Source organism: Pongo pygmaeus, chromosome 20 (genome assembly GCF_028885625.2).
Source record: "Pongo pygmaeus isolate AG05252 chromosome 20, NHGRI_mPonPyg2-v2.0_pri, whole genome shotgun sequence".
NCBI classification, from domain to species: Eukaryota; Metazoa; Chordata; class Mammalia; order Primates; family Hominidae; genus Pongo; species Pongo pygmaeus.
This window is the reverse complement of record NC_072393.2, coordinates 13,129,284-13,146,484: the sequence shown is the minus strand read 5'-3', so window position 1 is coordinate 13,146,484 and position 17,201 is coordinate 13,129,284. Positions and strand designations below refer to the sequence as shown.

At 51.7% G+C, this 17,201-nt stretch overlaps 2 protein-coding genes and 1 pseudogene across 4 annotated transcripts in view; 1 reads left to right on the top strand and 2 right to left on the bottom strand.

Annotated features, from left to right (window-relative positions):
• The window catches only part of SYCE2 (synaptonemal complex central element protein 2), a 20,988-nt gene extending 11,833 nt beyond the window's left edge, over positions 1-9,155 (top strand). The window contains exons 3-6 of one of the 2 annotated variants that reach the window (XM_054464205.2): positions 3,261-3,435; positions 7,582-7,770; positions 8,113-8,226; positions 8,846-9,155. In XM_054464205.2, coding sequence (XP_054320180.1) covers positions 3,261-3,435; positions 7,582-7,770; positions 8,113-8,226; positions 8,846-8,890 — 523 coding nt within the window. In that variant the 3' untranslated portion in view covers positions 8,891-9,155. The remainder of the gene's footprint in view (positions 1-3,260; positions 3,436-7,581; positions 7,771-8,112; positions 8,227-8,845) is intronic. The other variant, XM_054464206.1, reaches the window with a different exon arrangement.
• GCDH (glutaryl-CoA dehydrogenase) lies at positions 7,013-17,201 on the bottom strand. 2 transcript variants are annotated; one of them, XM_054464177.2, is made up of 14 exons: positions 17,067-17,201; positions 16,874-16,998; positions 16,747-16,782; positions 16,294-16,437; positions 16,090-16,152; positions 14,598-14,768; positions 12,112-12,241; positions 11,812-12,028; positions 11,220-11,323; positions 10,805-10,930; positions 10,370-10,530; positions 8,694-8,763; positions 7,912-7,996; positions 7,013-7,590 (listed from the first exon to the last, which is right to left on the bottom strand). In XM_054464177.2, exons 1-13 carry the CDS (start codon positions 17,168-17,170, stop codon positions 7,930-7,932), a joined length of 1,518 nt encoding a protein of 505 aa, XP_054320152.1. In that variant the 5' UTR covers positions 17,171-17,201; the 3' UTR covers positions 7,013-7,590; positions 7,912-7,929. The 2 variants fall into 2 exon arrangements, with proteins under 2 accessions (XP_054320152.1, XP_054320151.1); XM_054464176.2 differs by having other exon boundaries at positions 7,013-7,996.
• Positions 12,625-14,589, bottom strand: LOC129020196 (small ribosomal subunit protein eS6-like; annotated as a pseudogene).

Here is a 17,201-nt window from a genome sequence, read left to right as displayed (position 1 = left end):
TTAACCTGCCTTAGCCCCCCAAAGTGCTGGTATTACAGGTGTGAGCCCACTGTGCCTGGTTGAGATAGCTGAGATTTATTTTTCTTTATTTTATATTTTTGAGATGGAGTCTCACTCTGTCGCTCAGGCTGGAGTGCAGTGGCACAATCTCAGCTCACTGCAACCTCTGCCTCCCAGGTTCAAGCGATCCTCCTGCCTCAGTCCGCCTAATAGCTGGGATTACAGACACACCACCATGCCTGGGTAATTTTTATATTTTTAGTAGAGACGGGGTTTCACCATGTTGGCCAGGCTGGTCTTGAACTCCTGATCTCTGGTGATCTACCCGCCTCGGCCTCCCAAAATGCTGGGATTACAGGTGTGAGCCACTGTGCCTGGCCGAGATTTATTTTTGTAAGTTATCAGTCACCTGCTTGTGGACACAAGAGTGACCTGCTGCATTCAGGAACTGCTCTGTCCACACCTACAAGGCTTGGCCTTTCAGAGCTGGAGGACCTCAGAGGGCGACGAGGAAATGTAAGATCCAGGAGGGGAGTGGCGCCTGAGTGCCTTAGTAGGAAGCAGGATACCAGCTGGGAAGTCAGGCCTTCTGGGTACAAAGCCCAGCTCTGCCACAGACTGTCCTCCACCTTGAGAAGGTGGTGTAACCACTCTAAGCCCATGTCCTCAGCCATAACGTAAAGAGAACAGCAGATGACCCGAGTGTGGTCGTGAGGATGCACCAAGACAAGGCACGTGACTTAGCTCAGTGCTGGGAACATGGCTGAGGAAATGTTAGCTGTGACTCAAGAGGGGCAGCTCTACCTGGCCAGAACCGCTAACTGATCAGACATCAAACAGGTCAAATAAACCAGAGAATCAGAAGAAGAAAAAATATATCTTAATTTAAAATACCAATGGGTTGCCTTATCAGATCACATTTTTTTCCATAAACTTCATTCACAATGCATTACCCACAATTTTCAGTTGTTTTAATTTATTTTAATTTAATTTAATTTATTTATTTATTTTTGAGACAAAGTCTTACTCTGTTGCCCAGGCTAGAGTGCAGTGGTGCGATCTCGGCTCACTGCAACCTCTGCCTCCCAAGTTCAAGCAATTCTTGTACCTCAGCCTCCTGAGTAGCCAGTATTACAGGCGCCCGCCACTGCGCCCGGCTAATTTTTTGTATTTTTAGTAGAGATGGGGTTTCACCATGTTGGCCAGGCTGGTCTCGAACTCCTGCCCTTGTGATCCACCCACCTCAGCCTCCCAAAGTACTGGGATTACAGGCTTGAGCCACCGCGCCCGGCCCCAGCTCTATTTTTAAAGCAGAGAACAAGGCCTTGGCAGAGCAATCTATATGCAGAATTTTCCTAGATTTTTATGATCTTTGCTTCAATTTTCGTTCTCTCTCCCATACCCAACTGAAGTTCCATTTTATTACATTGAATATTATGAAGTTACGTAACATTACATATTACTCAACATTTTTCATTCTGTTTAGCTTTTTAGACAGCTGTCACTCTTCTGCCACTATTTCACTTGTTAACACAATATTTGAATTACATAATTACAGTTACATGTACAGCATGGGACCAACAACTTTTTGTGTGTGCGCATTTCTTTAAATGCTCTTTAAATATAATTCAACAGGTATTTACCTCACCTGGTGGGAGCAAGGAGGTGCAGGTACACTGTAGCCCCAGGCGGTCAACATCACCCAGTAGGTTGGGAAAGGGATGCAGCAGGTTAATGACAGGAAGGTCACTTAAGAAAGCATCAGGCTAGGCGTGGTGGCTTACGCCTGTAATCCCAGCACTTTTGGAGGCCCAGGCAGGAGGATCACTTGTCAGGAGTTCGAGACCAGCCTGGCTAACATGGTGAAACCCCGTCTCTACTAAAAATACAAAAATTAACTGGGTGTAGTGATGTGCACCTGTAGTCCCAGCTACTCGGGAGGCTGAGGCAGAAGAATGGCTTGAACCTAGGAGACAGAGGTTGCAGGAGATTGCCGATTACATCAGTCAGGCGCAGTGGCTCATGCCTGTAATCCCAACATTTTGGCAGGCCAGAAGTTTGAGAGCAGCCTCAATAACATAGTGAAGCCCAGTCTCTATTTAAAAATTTTAAAAATTAGCTGTGCATGGTAGCACATGCTTGTAGTCCCACCTATTCAGGAGGCTGAGGTGGGAGGATCATTTGAAACTGACACTGCAGTGAGCTATGATTGTGCCACTGCACTCCAGCCTGGGCAACAGAGCAAGACCTGTCTCTATAAAAAAAAGAAAATAAAAAAGAAAGCATTGGGCTGGGCACGGTGGCTCACGCCTGTAATCCCAGCATTTTGGGAGGCCGAGGCGGGCGGATCACGAGGTCAGGAGATGGAGACCATTCTGGCTAACACGGTGAAACCCCATCTCTACTAAAAATACAAAAAATTAGCTGGACGTGGTGGCGGGCGCCTGTAGTCCCGGCTACTCAGGAGGCTGAGGCAGGAGAATGGCATGAACCTGGGAGGCGGAGCTTGCAGTGAGCCGAGATCGCGCCACTGCACTCCAGCCTGGGCGACAGAGTGAGACTCCGTCTCAAAAAAAAAAAAAAAAAAAGCATTGATACTATTATTGGTATTCCAAAATTCCAAAGGAGCAAGTTGGTGTCATAAAATAACAGTGGGCTTTGGGGACAGACAGACCTCCTTAGTCTGGAACCTTGGGCATATTTAGTCGTGCCTCTTGGTCTGTTTTCTCAGCTATAAAATGGGGGTGCCATTCTCATCATTCAGGGTGTGTGTGTGAATGGAATAACCTAGGAAGCATGCCTCGTGTCACCCATGGAAGGCAACAACGCGGGTCCCCTCCCACCATGTAGCTCTCTCAGATCAGCCGCTCTTGGAAGAGTCTGGTGCTGATCTCAGCATCCTGTCCTTTTTTTTTTTTTTTTTTTAGACGGAGTCTCGCTCTGTCACCCAGGCTGGAGTACAGTGGCGTGATCTCAGCTCACTGCAACTTCATCTCCCGGGTTCAAGCAATTCTCCTGCCTCAGCCTCCCAAGTAGCTGGGACTACAGGCACGTGCCACCATGCCTGGCTAATTTTTTGTTTTGTTTTTTTAGTAGAGACAAGGTTTCACCATGTTGCCAGGCTGGTCTAGAACTCCTGACCTTGTGATCCGCCCACCTCGGCCTACAAAGTGCTGAGATTACAGGCATGAGCGATTGTACCTGGCCGCTTCCTGTACTCTGAGAAGTCAGGTTTCTTGCCCTTGTGTCGCCACCTCCAGTGCCAGTTGCCAGCTGACGGTCCTGGAAGGGAAGTCGGGACTCTACTTCTCCTCTCTGGACTCAAGCATTGACATCCTGCAGAAGAGAGCCCAGGAGCTGATCGAAAACATCAACGAGAGCCGGCAAAAGGACCACGCACTCATGACCAACTTCAGGAACAGCCTGAAAACCAAGGTGACAGACTCCACCCAGCGAGAGGGGGGATTCCTTATGCAAAAGGGGAGGGAATGAACCACTGATGAGTGTCTGCTGTACACCAGGCACGGTGCTAGGCCATTCACACACAGCACAGGCGCTCCTCCACTTATGATGGAGCTATGTCCCAATAAACCCATTGCAAATTGAAAATGCTGTAAGTCAAAAATGTAGTAAGTTGAACTGTAGTAAGTAAGTTGGGGACCATCTGTATCTCAATTTACCCTTAGAATAGTCCTACAGAGAAGAGATTGGACCCATCGTATAGAAAAGGCTTGGAAATGAATGATTTGCCTGACGAGAGAGCCAGGCTGAGGGAGCGGGGCGTTGGACGCCCTCTTACTTCAGGCAAGGTCGAGCAGCCATGGGAGTAGGGGGTTGAGGCACAACTTGCATTGTCACACCCATATGTCCTGCAGAAGCCATCAAATGGTCTGTGACGGGGGAGTGGAGGTTCTTCAACATGCCCAGGGCTTACATCTTGCAAAAGCTGGTGTGATGTTCAGGTCCTACATGAATGGTTGCGCCTGATGCCTCTTCAGAATATATAATGGGGGGACCAGGCACAGTGGCTCATGCCTGTAATCCCAGCACTTTGGAAGGCCAAGGCAGGTGGATCACTTGAGGCCAGGAGTTAGAGACCAGCCTGGCCAACATGGTGAAACCACGTCTCTACTAAAAATAGAAAAATTGGCTCAGTGCAGTCACTGCACTGCTGCCTGGGCTAGAGAGCAAGATTTCATCTCAAAAATAAATAAATAGGGGCCAGGTGCGGTGGCTCACGCCTGTAATCCCAGCACTTTGGAAGGCCGAGGCAGGTGATCACTTGAGGCCAGGAGTTAGAGACCAGCCTGGCCAACATGGTGAAACCACGTCTCTACTAAAAATAGAAAAATTGGCTCAGTGCAGTGGCTCTGCACTGCACTGCCGCCTGGGCTAGAGAGCAAGATTTCATCTCAAAAATAAATAAATAGGGGCCAGGTGCGGTGGCTCACGCCTGTAATCCCAGCACTTTGGGAGGCTGAGGCAGGGGGATCACAAGGTCAGGAGATGGAGACCATCCTGGCTAACATGGTGAAACCCCGTCTCTACTAAAAATACAAAAAATTAGCCGGGCGTGGTTGCAGGCGCCTGTAGTCCCAGCTATTCAGGAGGCTGAGGCAGGAGAATGGCCTGAACCAGGGAGGCGGAGCTTGCAGTGAGCAGAGATCACGTCACGGCACTCCAGCTTGGGTGACAGAGCGAGACTCCATCTCAAAAAAAAAAAGAAAAAAAGAAGAAGAAAAAGGAGACTGCCTCTTTCTTTCTGGTTTTCTTTTCTTTTCTTTTTTTTTTTTTTTGAGACAGAGTCTCTCTCTGTTGCCCAGGCTGGAGTAGAGTGGCACGATCTTGGCTCACTGTCTCAAAAAAAAAAAAAAAAAAAATTAGCTAGGCATGGTAGCACATGCCTATAATTCCAGCAAAAAAAACAAACAAACAAATACATAATGGGTCACGTGAGTAGGACAGCTTGCTGGTTCGAGGTGTCTTGATGACAAATTGACTTTATTTTCCTCTTTCTTTTTTTTTTGAGACAAGCCTTGCTGTTGCCCAGACTGCAGTGCAGTGATGGAATCAGGTCACTGCAATCTTGAACTCCTGGGCTCAAGCAATCTTCTCACCTCAGCCTCTCGAGTAGCTTGAGACTATAGGCGTGCAACATCATGCCCGGCTCACTTGTTTTATTTTATTTATTTATTTATTTATTTATTTATATTTTTAGAGGTGGCATCTCACTCTATTGCCCAGGCTTACAGAGCAGTGGCACGATCACAGCTCACTGAAGCCTCAAACTCCTGGGCTCAAATGATCCTCCCACCTCTGCCTCTTAAGTAGCTGAGACTACAGGTGTGCACCACCATACGCAGCTAATTTTCTTTAAAACTTTTTTTGTAGAGGTGGGATCTTGCTATGTTACCCAGGCTGGTCTTGAACTCCTCACCCCGCTGCCTTGGCCTCTAGTAGAAAAGATACAAAAACATTTATGTATGTATGTATTTATTTATTTATTTATTTTGATACACCACCCAGAGGCCACTTTGTTGGATGCCTCTTCTATTCTGTGTACTTTCTTCCTAACCTGGCGGAGCTTGTACTGTACAGTTCTGTGACATGCATCCCTAGGTGACACTGTCATCGTCTGAACGTCATAGAGTGAATTTACACAAACCTAGATGGTATAGTCCACTACACACCTAGGCTACGTGAAAGAGCCTATTGCTCCTAAGCTACAAACCTGCACACAGCATGTTACCATACTGAATACTGTAGGCACTTATAACATGATGGTAAGTATTTATGTATCTAAATATATCTAAACATAGAAAAGGTACAGTAAAAATATGGCATTATACTCTTATGGGCCATCATTGTATATACAGTCTGACATTGACCAAAATGTCATTATGTAGCACACAACTGTATATACTTTTGCCTCTTAAAAAAATTTAACAGGCCAGGTGCAGTGGCTCATGCCTGTAATCCCAGCACTTTGGGAGGCCGAAGGTGGGGATCTTCTGAGGTCAGGAGTTGGAGACCAGCCTGGCTAACATGATGAAACCCCGTTTCTACTAAAAATACAAAAGTTAGTGGGGTGTGGTGGTGCTCGCCTGTAATCCCAGCTACTCAGGAGGCTGAGGCTAAAAATACAAAAATTAGCCGGGCATGGTGGCACATGCCTGTAATCCCAGCTACTCGGGAGGCTGAGGCAGGAGAATCGCTTGAACCCAGGAGGCGGAGGTTGCAGTGAGCCGAGATCATGCCATTGAACTCCAGCTTGGGCAACGAGAGCGAAACTCTGCCACAAGAAAACAAAACAAAACAAAACAAAAAAATTTAAAATATAGGCAATCTGACCCCCAGTCACTGCACTGGGTTTTAGTTTTTGGTGTTTTCTTCTTTTGAGGTAGGGTCCCTCAGGCTGGAGTGCAGTAGTGTGATCATGACTCACTGTAGCCTCCAACTCCTGGGATCAAGTGATCCTCCTGCCTCAGCCTTCCGAGTAGCTGGGACTGCAAGTGTGCGTCACCTATGCCTTGCTAATTTTTTTTTTTTTTTTTTTTTGAGACGGAGTTTTGCTCTTGTTGCCCAGGTTGGAGTGCAATGGCATCATCTTGGTTCACTGCAACCTCCACCTCCCAGGTTCAAGCAATTCTCCTGTCTCAGCCTCCCGAGTAGCTGGGATTACAGGTGCACACCACCATGCCCAGTTAGTTTTTATTTTTATTTATTTATTTATTTTTTTTTTGAGACGGAGTCTTGCTCTGTAGCCCAGGCTGGAGTGCAGTGGCGCGATCTCGGCTCACTGCAAGCTCTGCCTCCCGGGTTCACGCCATTCTCCTGCCTCAGCCTCCCAAGTAGCTGGGACTACAGGCACCCGCCACCCCACCCAGCTAATTTTTTTTGTATTTTTAGTAGAGACAGGGTTTCACAGTGGTCTCGATCTCCTGACCTCGTGATCCGCCCGCCTCAGCCTCCCAAAGTGCTGGGATTACAGGCGTGAGCCACCGCACCTGGCCTAGCTTTTATATTTTTAATAGAGATGGGTTTTCACCATGTTGGCCAGGTTGGTCTTGAACTCCTGGCCTCAAGTAATCCATCCACCCACCTTGGCCTACCAAAGTGCTGGATTACAGGCATGAGCCACCATGCCTGGCCTATTTTGCCATTTTCTATTTTTTTTTGTTTTTTTGAGATGGAGTCTCACTCTGTCGTCCAGGCTGGAGTGCGGTGGTGCAATCTTGGCTCACTGCAACCTCCTCCTCCTGGGTTCAAGTGATTCTCCTGCCTCAGCCTCCCAAGTAGCTGGGATTACAGGCATGTGCCACCATGCCCGGCTAATTTTTGTATTTTTAGTAGAGATGGGGTTTCACCATGTTGGCCAGGCTGGTCTTAAACTCCTGACCTGAAGTGACCCACCCGCCTCTGCCTCCCAAAGTGCTGGGATTACAGGCGTGAGCCACCGTGCCCAGCCTATTTTGTCATTTTCATAAGATAAATTGCAGAAATCTAAGAAACCCACTTAACACAGATGTCTTGTGATACCTCTTGTTTGATTTTCCAAGAACACATCTTATTCTTTAACAGGTTTCGGATCTGACAGAGAAATTAGAGGAGAGGATCTATCAGATTTATAATGACCATAACAAGATCATCCAGGAAAAGCTCCAAGAGTTCACCCAGAAAATGGCAAAGATCAGCCATTTGGAGACAGAGCTCAAACAAGTCTGCCACAGTGTGGAGACTGTGTACAAAGACCTGTGTCTCCAGCCTGAGGTATGAGTAAACTCACACGGGGGGTGCTGCCTGAGGAAGAGGACAGGGATGGCCCAGCCAAGAGTAAATGTGAACAGAAACCAGGCACCCAGCCCTGACCCCGCCAGGCCACAGTCCCTGCAAAGCCCTTGGTGCACTCACCATCTTGTTTGTGGTCCCCTATAACATGGTGTGTCTGAGCTGGGAAGCCAAACCGTTGTCATGTCCCACTGTTGTATGAGCAGCTCTGTGGTGACAGAAAGGACAAAGTCCCCTGCACCCCTGCCACTCAGAAATCATCCCCTCTGCCCAAAGCCCTGACACAGACCGGCACTGCTAACCTGGGTTTCTTTTTCACACCAGAGCCTAAGATTCAGACGGGGGCCAAACCACTCTAGGGGAAAGTCCCCACCACGTCCCAGCGACTCACAGCCCCCAGACGTGTTCGTTTCTTCTGTGGCTGAAACTACTTCTCAGGTGGTTACCCGTAAACCGGCCTGACACCTTGGGGTCAGATGTGCAGCTCTTTATTTTCCTCTCCCTCACTCTGCTCCAACACCCAGCATAAGGCACCACCCCCAGATGGGAGGGAGGGAGGGCACACTGTGAACTCGGTGTGAGGGGGTCAGCTGGAGCAGACGGAGTTGCTTCAATGTCACTCTCCTCTCAAGAGAAGCTGCTATTTCAGGGTAAATGGAGTCTGTTCTCATCCATGGTTAAAAGTGGATTGAGACGCTCTACAGAGAGTTCCATCTTCTTTTTAAGGAACACATCTGAACGACTTCAGAAGGGAAATTTTGATATTTAAAAATCAGTGTCTCTCACTTCCCACTCTATCCGCCACCTCCCTTTCTAAGCTCAGAGCACAGCGCTCCTGTGGTCCAGCCAGGCATCTCTCCAGAAAGGGGCTTGAGAGTTTCGGGCCCCTGATGGAGCGGACTCACTTGCTGGCCGTGAACGCCTGGATTCCCGTGATAGCTCTCCCAAGGATCAGGGCGTGAATGTCATGTGTACCTGGACAAGATTAATACAGAGTCGGTTTGGAGTTTTCATAGCTCACAACTTCCCTTTAAAATCAATTTTCATGTATCCCCAGGCCACTGCTTCAGAAGAACAGACCCACAGAGATGGTGAATGCTGACAGCTGCCGGGAGACTCACGCCTTAGTGACAGTCTCCAGGAGAAGACTGTGAGGCCACCATTTGGGCCACACTGAGAAATTGTTTTTCATGGTTCTATAATGCATCTTGGCAGAAAAAAACAAAAACCCAAAGCTCCTTGTGCTGAACTCCCAAAATGTAGCAAGTCCAGCGCCTGCCATAGGCCCAGCCTTCATGCTCCCCACCCTTGGCAAGTTCTCCCCACCCCGAGCCCCACAGTTTATTAAATGTTTGATTTTCAACCTGGCCATGCTTCCTTGCCACAGAGGCTGAAAGCACCCCTGAGCTCCAGGGAAACACAGCAAGCCCTTTCTTACCCTCGGGAGGGATGGGAGGGACAGCACATCGGGAAAGCGGTCACTTGCCTCAGCTGACCTCTGCCCACCTGAAGCCGCCTCTCCCAGAGAATCCCACACCCCACGCCCTGGTGTCTCATTTTTTGCTCCTCCCCAGCTCCTTGAAGCAGAAGGCAGATTGTAGCCTCCTTTTTAGAGCCAATTCTGTTTACTTCCTAAAGTACAAACCTATTTTTTTTTTTATATAGATAGGGTCTCACTCTGTCACCCAGGCTGGAGTGCAGTGGGGTGATCATAGTTCATTGTAACTTCTAGCTCCTGGGCTCAAGCAATCCTCCCGCCTTAGCCTCCCAAAGTGCTAGGATTACAGGTGTGAGCCACTGTACCCAGCCCCTAAAGCACCAAATCTGACTCATCCCTTCTCTGCATAAAACTGTCTCACGGCGCCCTCTGCTTGTCCTCAGGGTCATTCTCACATTTGTAGGATCCCCCCACCCCCCAGCTGCCAGATAGAGACAAGATCTGGGGTTGCAGGGTGCGCAGGGAAGGCACCCCTCCTGCATTTGCTGTTCTCTCTGTCTGGAAGCATCTCTGCCCGGGGGGTCCTCATACCTCCCTCTATTTCTGCATAGCGCATGCTGGGCTTGCACTTTTTTTTTTTTTTAAGTATCTTTTTCCACATCTGTCTTCCCACCAAGCAAGGGGTTCTGGGCCCCCATGTAAATCACCATCAGTTGCAGGGTGCAAACACTGTCGTCTGAAGATGACTTTTGTCTCTTAACATAAAATGGAGCGTTGAGTCCTGCGTGTAGCTTCGCTCACTCCCTTGCATCCACCAGCCTGCTAGGAGTCAGGCCTCACCCCTGGGCTGCCTTCGGAGCTTACCTGTCTCAGGAACATTCCTCCTCCTGAGCATGTGGGAGAAAGACCTGGGAGCCCCTCGCAAGGCCTAATGGGGCCTCTGTGTGGTACATGAAGCACTTCACTTCCACAGTCCCCATGTGAGCAACTCCAGATGAAGGACAGAGGGGTGAAGCTCGCCCCAGGTCACACTGTCACTTAGTGATAGGTGGAGTTGGACTCAGGCCTGTCCCCGTCCCACCTCGCTGTACCCCCTCCCCAGACACTGAGGCCGCAGTGAGCCCTCCGAGGTCCAGCTCCTACCTTCGTAGGTGTTCACGGCCTCCAGGTTCATGGCGTGCCGGATCACGTGATACTCGTCAGAAATCCCATTCCCCCCCAGCATGTCTCGGGCCTGGCGGGCGATGTCCAGGGCTTTCCCGCAGTTATTCCTCTTCAGCAGAGAGACCATCTCGGGGGCAGCCCTGGGAGCGGCACATGAGGGTAACGAGGACTGGGGATCCTGGCATCCCAACACCCCAAGCAAATCTAGCCCGGGGTGGGGATTCCCTGATGCAGCCAAGCTCCCAATGAGGGACCAGTGGGGCTGTCCTCAGCCCAGCCCATCAAGGACAAGAGGGACAGCAGAAGGTTCAGGTCCTCGGGGCCACCAGGCAGGAAGGACCTTTCTCTCCAGGAAGGACACAAGGTCTTCCACCCACCGCTGCCATCCCCCGGCCCCCGCCACGCAGCCCCTACTTGTCCTGGTCCTTCAAGCGGCCAAGCTGCAGGCAGGCGTGAAGGCCCAGGGTAATTTCAGTGAGCATGTCTGCCAGCTTCTTCTGAATCAGCTGGTTCCTGGCCAGCGGGACACCAAACTGCATCCTACATGGGCAATGGCAGGGTAAGGGCGAGGGGAGGCCCACTCTCCCACCCCATCCCTGTCCTGGGGCCCCCTGCTCCAGGAAGCCTTCCCAGGCTGCCTCAGTGCCCCCAGGCTCGCCCTGGCCCTGTCGTCGACTCAGCCCACGGCTGCTCAGAAGGATGTCACTGGTCATTCCAGAGCAAAGAACTCAGGCCTGGTGGGTGGGGGCTGGGGAGTCACCCATGGGGTAGAGAATGAAACCCAAGCTGCCCCACACCCCCAGAGAATCTCACTGCAGCCCCCACACACCTGTCGAGGGTGTACTGCCGGGCTGTGTGCAAGCAGAACTCCGAAGCTCCAAGCACGCCCCACGCGATGCCGTACCGGGCGTTGTTCAGGCAGCCGAAGGGACCCTGTAGGGTTGAGATGGCGCCTCAGCCCCACCCAAGAGACACCAAGAGGGCCTATGCAGAACCAACTGTGAAGCAGGGAAAGCCTCCTCCCCAGCCACCCCACGCAGGGGGACTCAGGTTGTGGTTCACATCACAGACGGCCCTGGCACCGAAGCTCGGTGCCTGCTCGCTCGGTTTGCACACAGTCCCACCCAGCCTGGCATCTGGGTTCCATGCTCAGAGCCAGGAGGCTGACGGATGCCAGAAGATGCACTGTGAGTCAAATGACTGAGCTGGTTCAGGCCCATGTGTCCCGGGCAGAGCCGGGATGAGCGAGACGGTCACCAAATGGGGGCAGTTTTCAGCACGTCAGTGAGTCCGGCTGAGTAAGAATCACCACTGTGTGGGCTCCACAGGCACAGGGAGCTGCGTCCCCAGCACGGAGCCTGCCTGACAAAGCCGCACCCTCAGGTGACCCAACACCCATTCCCAAAGTGGCTGCCACTTACCCCCAGGCTGGATGCACCAGGGAGCACGTTCTCCTCTGGCACCTCCACACCGTCCATGATGATCATGCCTGTGGCTGAGGCCCGCAGCGAGAACTTGCCCTGGATCCGGGGGGCCGAGAGACCCCGCATCCCCTTCTCCAGCAGGAAGCCCCGAATGCAGCCATCTTCACACCGAGCCCACACTACAAACAGATCAGCCATAGGCGAGTTCGTGATCCTGGGGATGGAACAGTCGGTGAGGGGTCTGACCAATGCCACTTTGCCCCTGTTCACCACCTGCCCACCACCCAGAACCCTTACCAGGTCTTGGTCCCATTGAGGGTGTAGCTCTTGTTGGATGAGTTGTAGCGGGCTCTGGTCTCCATGCTGCTAGGGTCACTTCCGCTGTTGGGCTCTGTGAGCCCAAAGCATCCCAGCAGCTCCCCCTTAGCTGCAGGCACAAGACAAGGTCACAAGGCTGCCTGGTCCCCAATACATCCCCTTACTCAAAAATTATCCTTATGGTGGGGCGCAGTGGCTCATGCCTGTAATCCCAGCACTTTAGGAGGCCAAGGCGGGTGGATCAATTGAGGTCAGGAGTTCCAGACCAGCCTGGCCAACATGGTGAAACCCCATTTCTACTTAAAAAAAAAAAAAAATAGCCAGATGTGGTGGTGGGTGCCTGTAATCCCAGCTACTCAGGAGACTGAGGCAGGAGAATCGCTTGAACCCAGGCAGGAGAGGTTGCAGTGAGCCAAGATCATGCCACTGCACTACAGCCTGGGCAACAGAGCAAGACTCCATCTCAAAAAAGAAAAAAAATCCAGCCTGACCAATATGATGAAACTCCATCTCTACTAAAAATACAAAAAATTAGGCCAGGCGAGGTGGCTCACACATGTAATCTCAGCACTTTGCAAGGCCAAGGCGGATGGATCACTTGAGGTCAGGAGTTCGAGACCAGCCTGGCCAACATGGTGAAACACCATCTCTACTAAAAATACAAAAATTAGCCAGGCATGGGTAGCAAGCACCTGTAATTCCAGCTACTCGGGAGGCTGAGGCACGGGAATTGCTTGAACTGGGGAACCGCAGGTTGCAGTGAGCCAAGATCGTACCACTGCACTCCAGCCTGGGGGACAGAGCGGGACTTCATCTCAAAAAAAGAAAAAAAAAAAATTACCCTTGCCCCTGAGTCAGACCTCATAACTAAGTTAGATCTGGCCCTGCTTTCAAGAGACAGGTTACCCCAAAGTCATGATCACAATGCCAAGATGGGGAGGGGGACCCAGGGAATCAGGAAGGAGTTGGCCAAACTGGAAGGGTGTGGAGTTAAGCAGGAGGAGGCTGTGGGGAAGAGCAGTGCCAGGAGAGGGAACAGATGTGTAAAGAACTGGTGGTACTTCTGGAGAATTTCAAGTAGCTAAGTCTGGCTAGGAGGAGCACATGAGTGGCCAGAGATGAGGTGGGAAGGTCAGCAGAGGCCTGGTCACACAGGGCCTTGTGGGTGTTTTTTTTTGGGGGGGGAATCTGATCTTGTTACTCAAAAAATCTTATTTCTGACTGGATTCAGACTTAGAAGTAGAAGCTCGCAGAGAGGACAGTCTGCGTCTCTTCACGATTTATCCCTGGTGCTTCTCCTTAGCCTCCTTCATTCTATTGGCCAAAAGTTTAGCATATTCTCCAGCCTCTTCCTTATTTTTCTTAATATGCTGCTTCTTCAGAGCAATACGCCGCTGTTTGTGCTGCAGGACATGTGGAGTAACAATATGCTGAATCTTGGGGGCTTTGGTCCTAGGTTTCTTACCTTCTTTGTTTAAGGGCGTTCTTACAACATACTGGCAGACATCATCTTCTTTAGAGAGATTGAAAGTTTATGGATTCTGCTAGCTCTACTGGGCCCCAGGCGACCAGGCACCATAGTATCAGTCAGTCCAGGAATATCCTTCTCTTTTTTTTTTTTTTTTACAATAACCTGAGTTATTGTTCTCAACAACCTGAGTTGAGAATACTCAAATTGGCATCCACAATGCAACCACGAACTGATTTTCTCTTTCTTTCTCCAGTTCTCCTTGGTCTGTAACAGGAATGCCCCTTACTCAGTAGCAGGTGGACACGGCCGTGGGTCAAGACACCCTGTTTCAAGGAGAAACCTTGTTTGTTGTTCCCACCACTGATTCGGACCACATAACCCTGCCATTCTTCACCCAGAGCGTCAGCAGCAAATTCTGTGGCCATACGCTTCTCATAAAAAGTACAAAGTTCGCGTTCATCATCCACTTCAATGAGTTTCTGACAGCCAGTGGCTGGGAAGGAGATGTTCAGCTTCATCTTGAAGCGGCTGAACGCCTCTGAGGCGCCACGGAAAAGAGGGCCAACATCCGCTTAGCGCAGGTCACATAGGTGCTTTCCTTTTTTTGTTTTTTAATAGACATGGGGTCTCCTTAACGTTGCCCAGGCTGGTTTCGAACTCTTGGGCTCAAGGGATCTTCTCACTTCACCCTCCCAAAGTGCTGGGATTATAGGTGTGAGCCACTGCAAATGGCCAGCAGGGACCTGGTGGATTTTACACTTTGGGCTGGGCTGGGGAACACAGAAAGCATAGGGAGATGACGGTGGTCACAGAGGGGAACAATCACGCTGGCCAGGGATCAGATCTCCAGGTGAAGCCCAGGGTCTGGCAGGGGGTGGCCACTTATGCTATCTTTGAGATAGGGACAGAATAGGCTCAGGGGACAGCCCCACCCTTGAGTTCCAGACCTCAGAGACTGTCTTCCTTCCACCAGGCCCCATGGGCAGCCACTCACCCAGCCGGGGCAGGTACTTCTGCCGCTGTTCCTCGCTGCCATAGGCATAGATAGGGTGCATGACGAGGGAGGACTGGACACTCATCGCCGACCTGTAGCCACTGTCCACCCGCTCCAGCTCTCGGGCCAGGAGCCCATACGCCACAGACGAAACCCCAGCACAGCCATATCCTGGTGACAGTAGGAGGAGAAAGCAGGACAATAGAGAACAGGGGCCTGCCCAGCTAGGACCCAACAGACAGGGCTGGATAGGGACACATAAGGAGGCAGGCACCAAGCTGGCCCTAGCTGAGGTTTATTCATTTCATCTCCACAGCCACTTTCAGAGGGTGGGACAACAGCCCCACTTTACAGACTGGGAAATTGTGGCTTAGGGAAAGAAGGGGGCTTTCAGTAAAGCAGGAGGATCACTTGAGACCAGCCTGGGCAACATAGTGAGACCCTGTCTCTAAAAAAAGAAACAAAGGGCCAGGCACGGTGGCTCACGCTTATAATCCCAGCACTTTGGGAGGCCGAGGTGGGTGGATCACCTGAGGTCAGGAGTTCAAGACCAGCCTGGCCAACATGGTGAAATCTCATTTCTACTAAAAAATACAAAAATTAGCTGGGCGTGGTGGTGTGCACCCCTGTAATCCCAGCTACTCGGAAGGCTGAGGTGGCAGAATTGCTTGAACCTGGGAGGAAGAAACTGCAGTGAGCCAAGATCGTACCACTGTAATCCAGTAATCCAGGCTGGGTGACAAAGTGAGACTCCAGCTCAAAAAAAAAAAGAAAGAAAAGAAAAGGGCGGGGCAATGGTGGCTCACACCTGTAATAGGGAGGCCGAGGCGGGTGGATCACCTGAGGTCAGCAGTTCGAGACTAGCCTGGCCAACATGGTGAAACCCCACCTCTAATAAAAATACAAAAATTAGCCAGGCGTGGTGGCGGATGCCTGTAATCCCAGCTACTCGGGAGCCTGAGGCAGGAGAATCACTTAAACCCGGGAGGTGGAGGCTGCAGTGAGCAAGATTGCACCACTGCACTCCAGCCTGGGCAACAAGAGCGAAACTCCGTCTCAGAAAGAAGGCTGAACGTGGTGGCTCATGCCTGTAATCCCAGCACTTTAGGAGGCTGAGGTGGGTGGATCACCTGAGGTCAGGAGTTTGAGACCAGCCTGGCCAACGTGGTGAAACCCGGTCTCTACTAAAAATACAAAAATTAGCCAGGCATGGTGGCACATGCCTATAATCCCAGCTACTAGAGGGGCTGAGGCAGGAGAATCACTTGAGCCTGGGAGGCAGAGTTTGCAGTGAGCCAAGATCGTGCCACTGCACTCCAGCCTGGGCAACAGAGCCAGACTCTGGCGGGAGTGGGGTGGAAGAAAAAAGGAAAGGAAAGGAAAAGAAAGAGAAGGAAGGAAGAAAGGGAGGGAGGGAGGAAGGGAGGGAAGGAGGAAGAGGCTTTCAGAATACAGAGGGGTCTGCAGTGTGTGGAGAGATACTTGTTCCTACCTTTGATGGTGGGGCCCAGCACACCCAACTCCCCCATCTCCGAAATGATCTCCCGATGAAAAACTGCAAAGGGACCAGTGCCCAAATTCAGGCCCAGCCCTAGGCCACAGGAAGCCCCAGCCCCAAGGACAGAGGGGCCTTGAGGAGGGGTGGCTGTGGCTCCAGGGGGAGGAGCAGCCTCAGGGCACCCACCAGCCCGCCCACCTTCGTTGCGATTGGCCAACAGGATGCGAGGCATGAGTTTCTCCTGGCAGTAGGTGCGGAAGGTGTCCCTGATGAGGATCTCATCTGTGGTCAGCTGCTCCTCCAGCACCAGCGGGTCCTGCCAGTCAAACTGGGGACGCGAGGCTGGGAAGGGGAATTCGCCTCGGTCCAGTCCGCAAGATCCCTGTGCCCTCTCTTCTCAGACCCTCATCAGCCCTGCCCCCCCAACACCCATGTCGCCCCCCGGCTACTGCGAGCTGCAAGCGAGACTGACCAGGTGACCTTTCTCCGGCCCCGCAGGCACAGCGCACTCACTGCCTTAGTGCCTCTGACCCTGGCCACGACCCTGCCACCCCGCCCGGGCAGCCCTCGGATTCCGGGACAGAGTCCACCTGGAGCAGACAGACAGCTGAACAGGGGCAGCAGACACACGGCGCGACCAGAGGTCCTTACACTTGGCCAGTTGGCCCTGTGTCCTCCCGCCTTTCTCTGCAAGCACAGAACGGGAAAGTCACCCCGGACAGTCCCTAAACCCTCAGTTCCTCCCTCCTTCCCTCCACACTCCCGACCCCGCACTGACCGGTCTGCGCAGCCGACGAGACCCACGTGCGAAGGACATGCAGGCCGGGTCCGCGGCTCAGCAGCCGCACAGAGACGCCTCTCAGGGCCATGCTCTCTCTGAGCGAGCGGAGCAACGGCGGCGACCTACAGGAGCGGGGGTGTCAGAGCGGAGCTCCTCTCACCCACGGCTGGGGCCACCGCACCTTCCTTACCTGGTAGTACCTCCCGGTTCACTGCCGAGGTTGCAGTGCAACTGACGCAGGCCTTTGACCTCAGCAAGAAGAGGGAGGAGCGGAGGCCGAGTGAGGGTTTTCATTGGTTCCTCCTAGAATCCGGCCCCTCCGCAG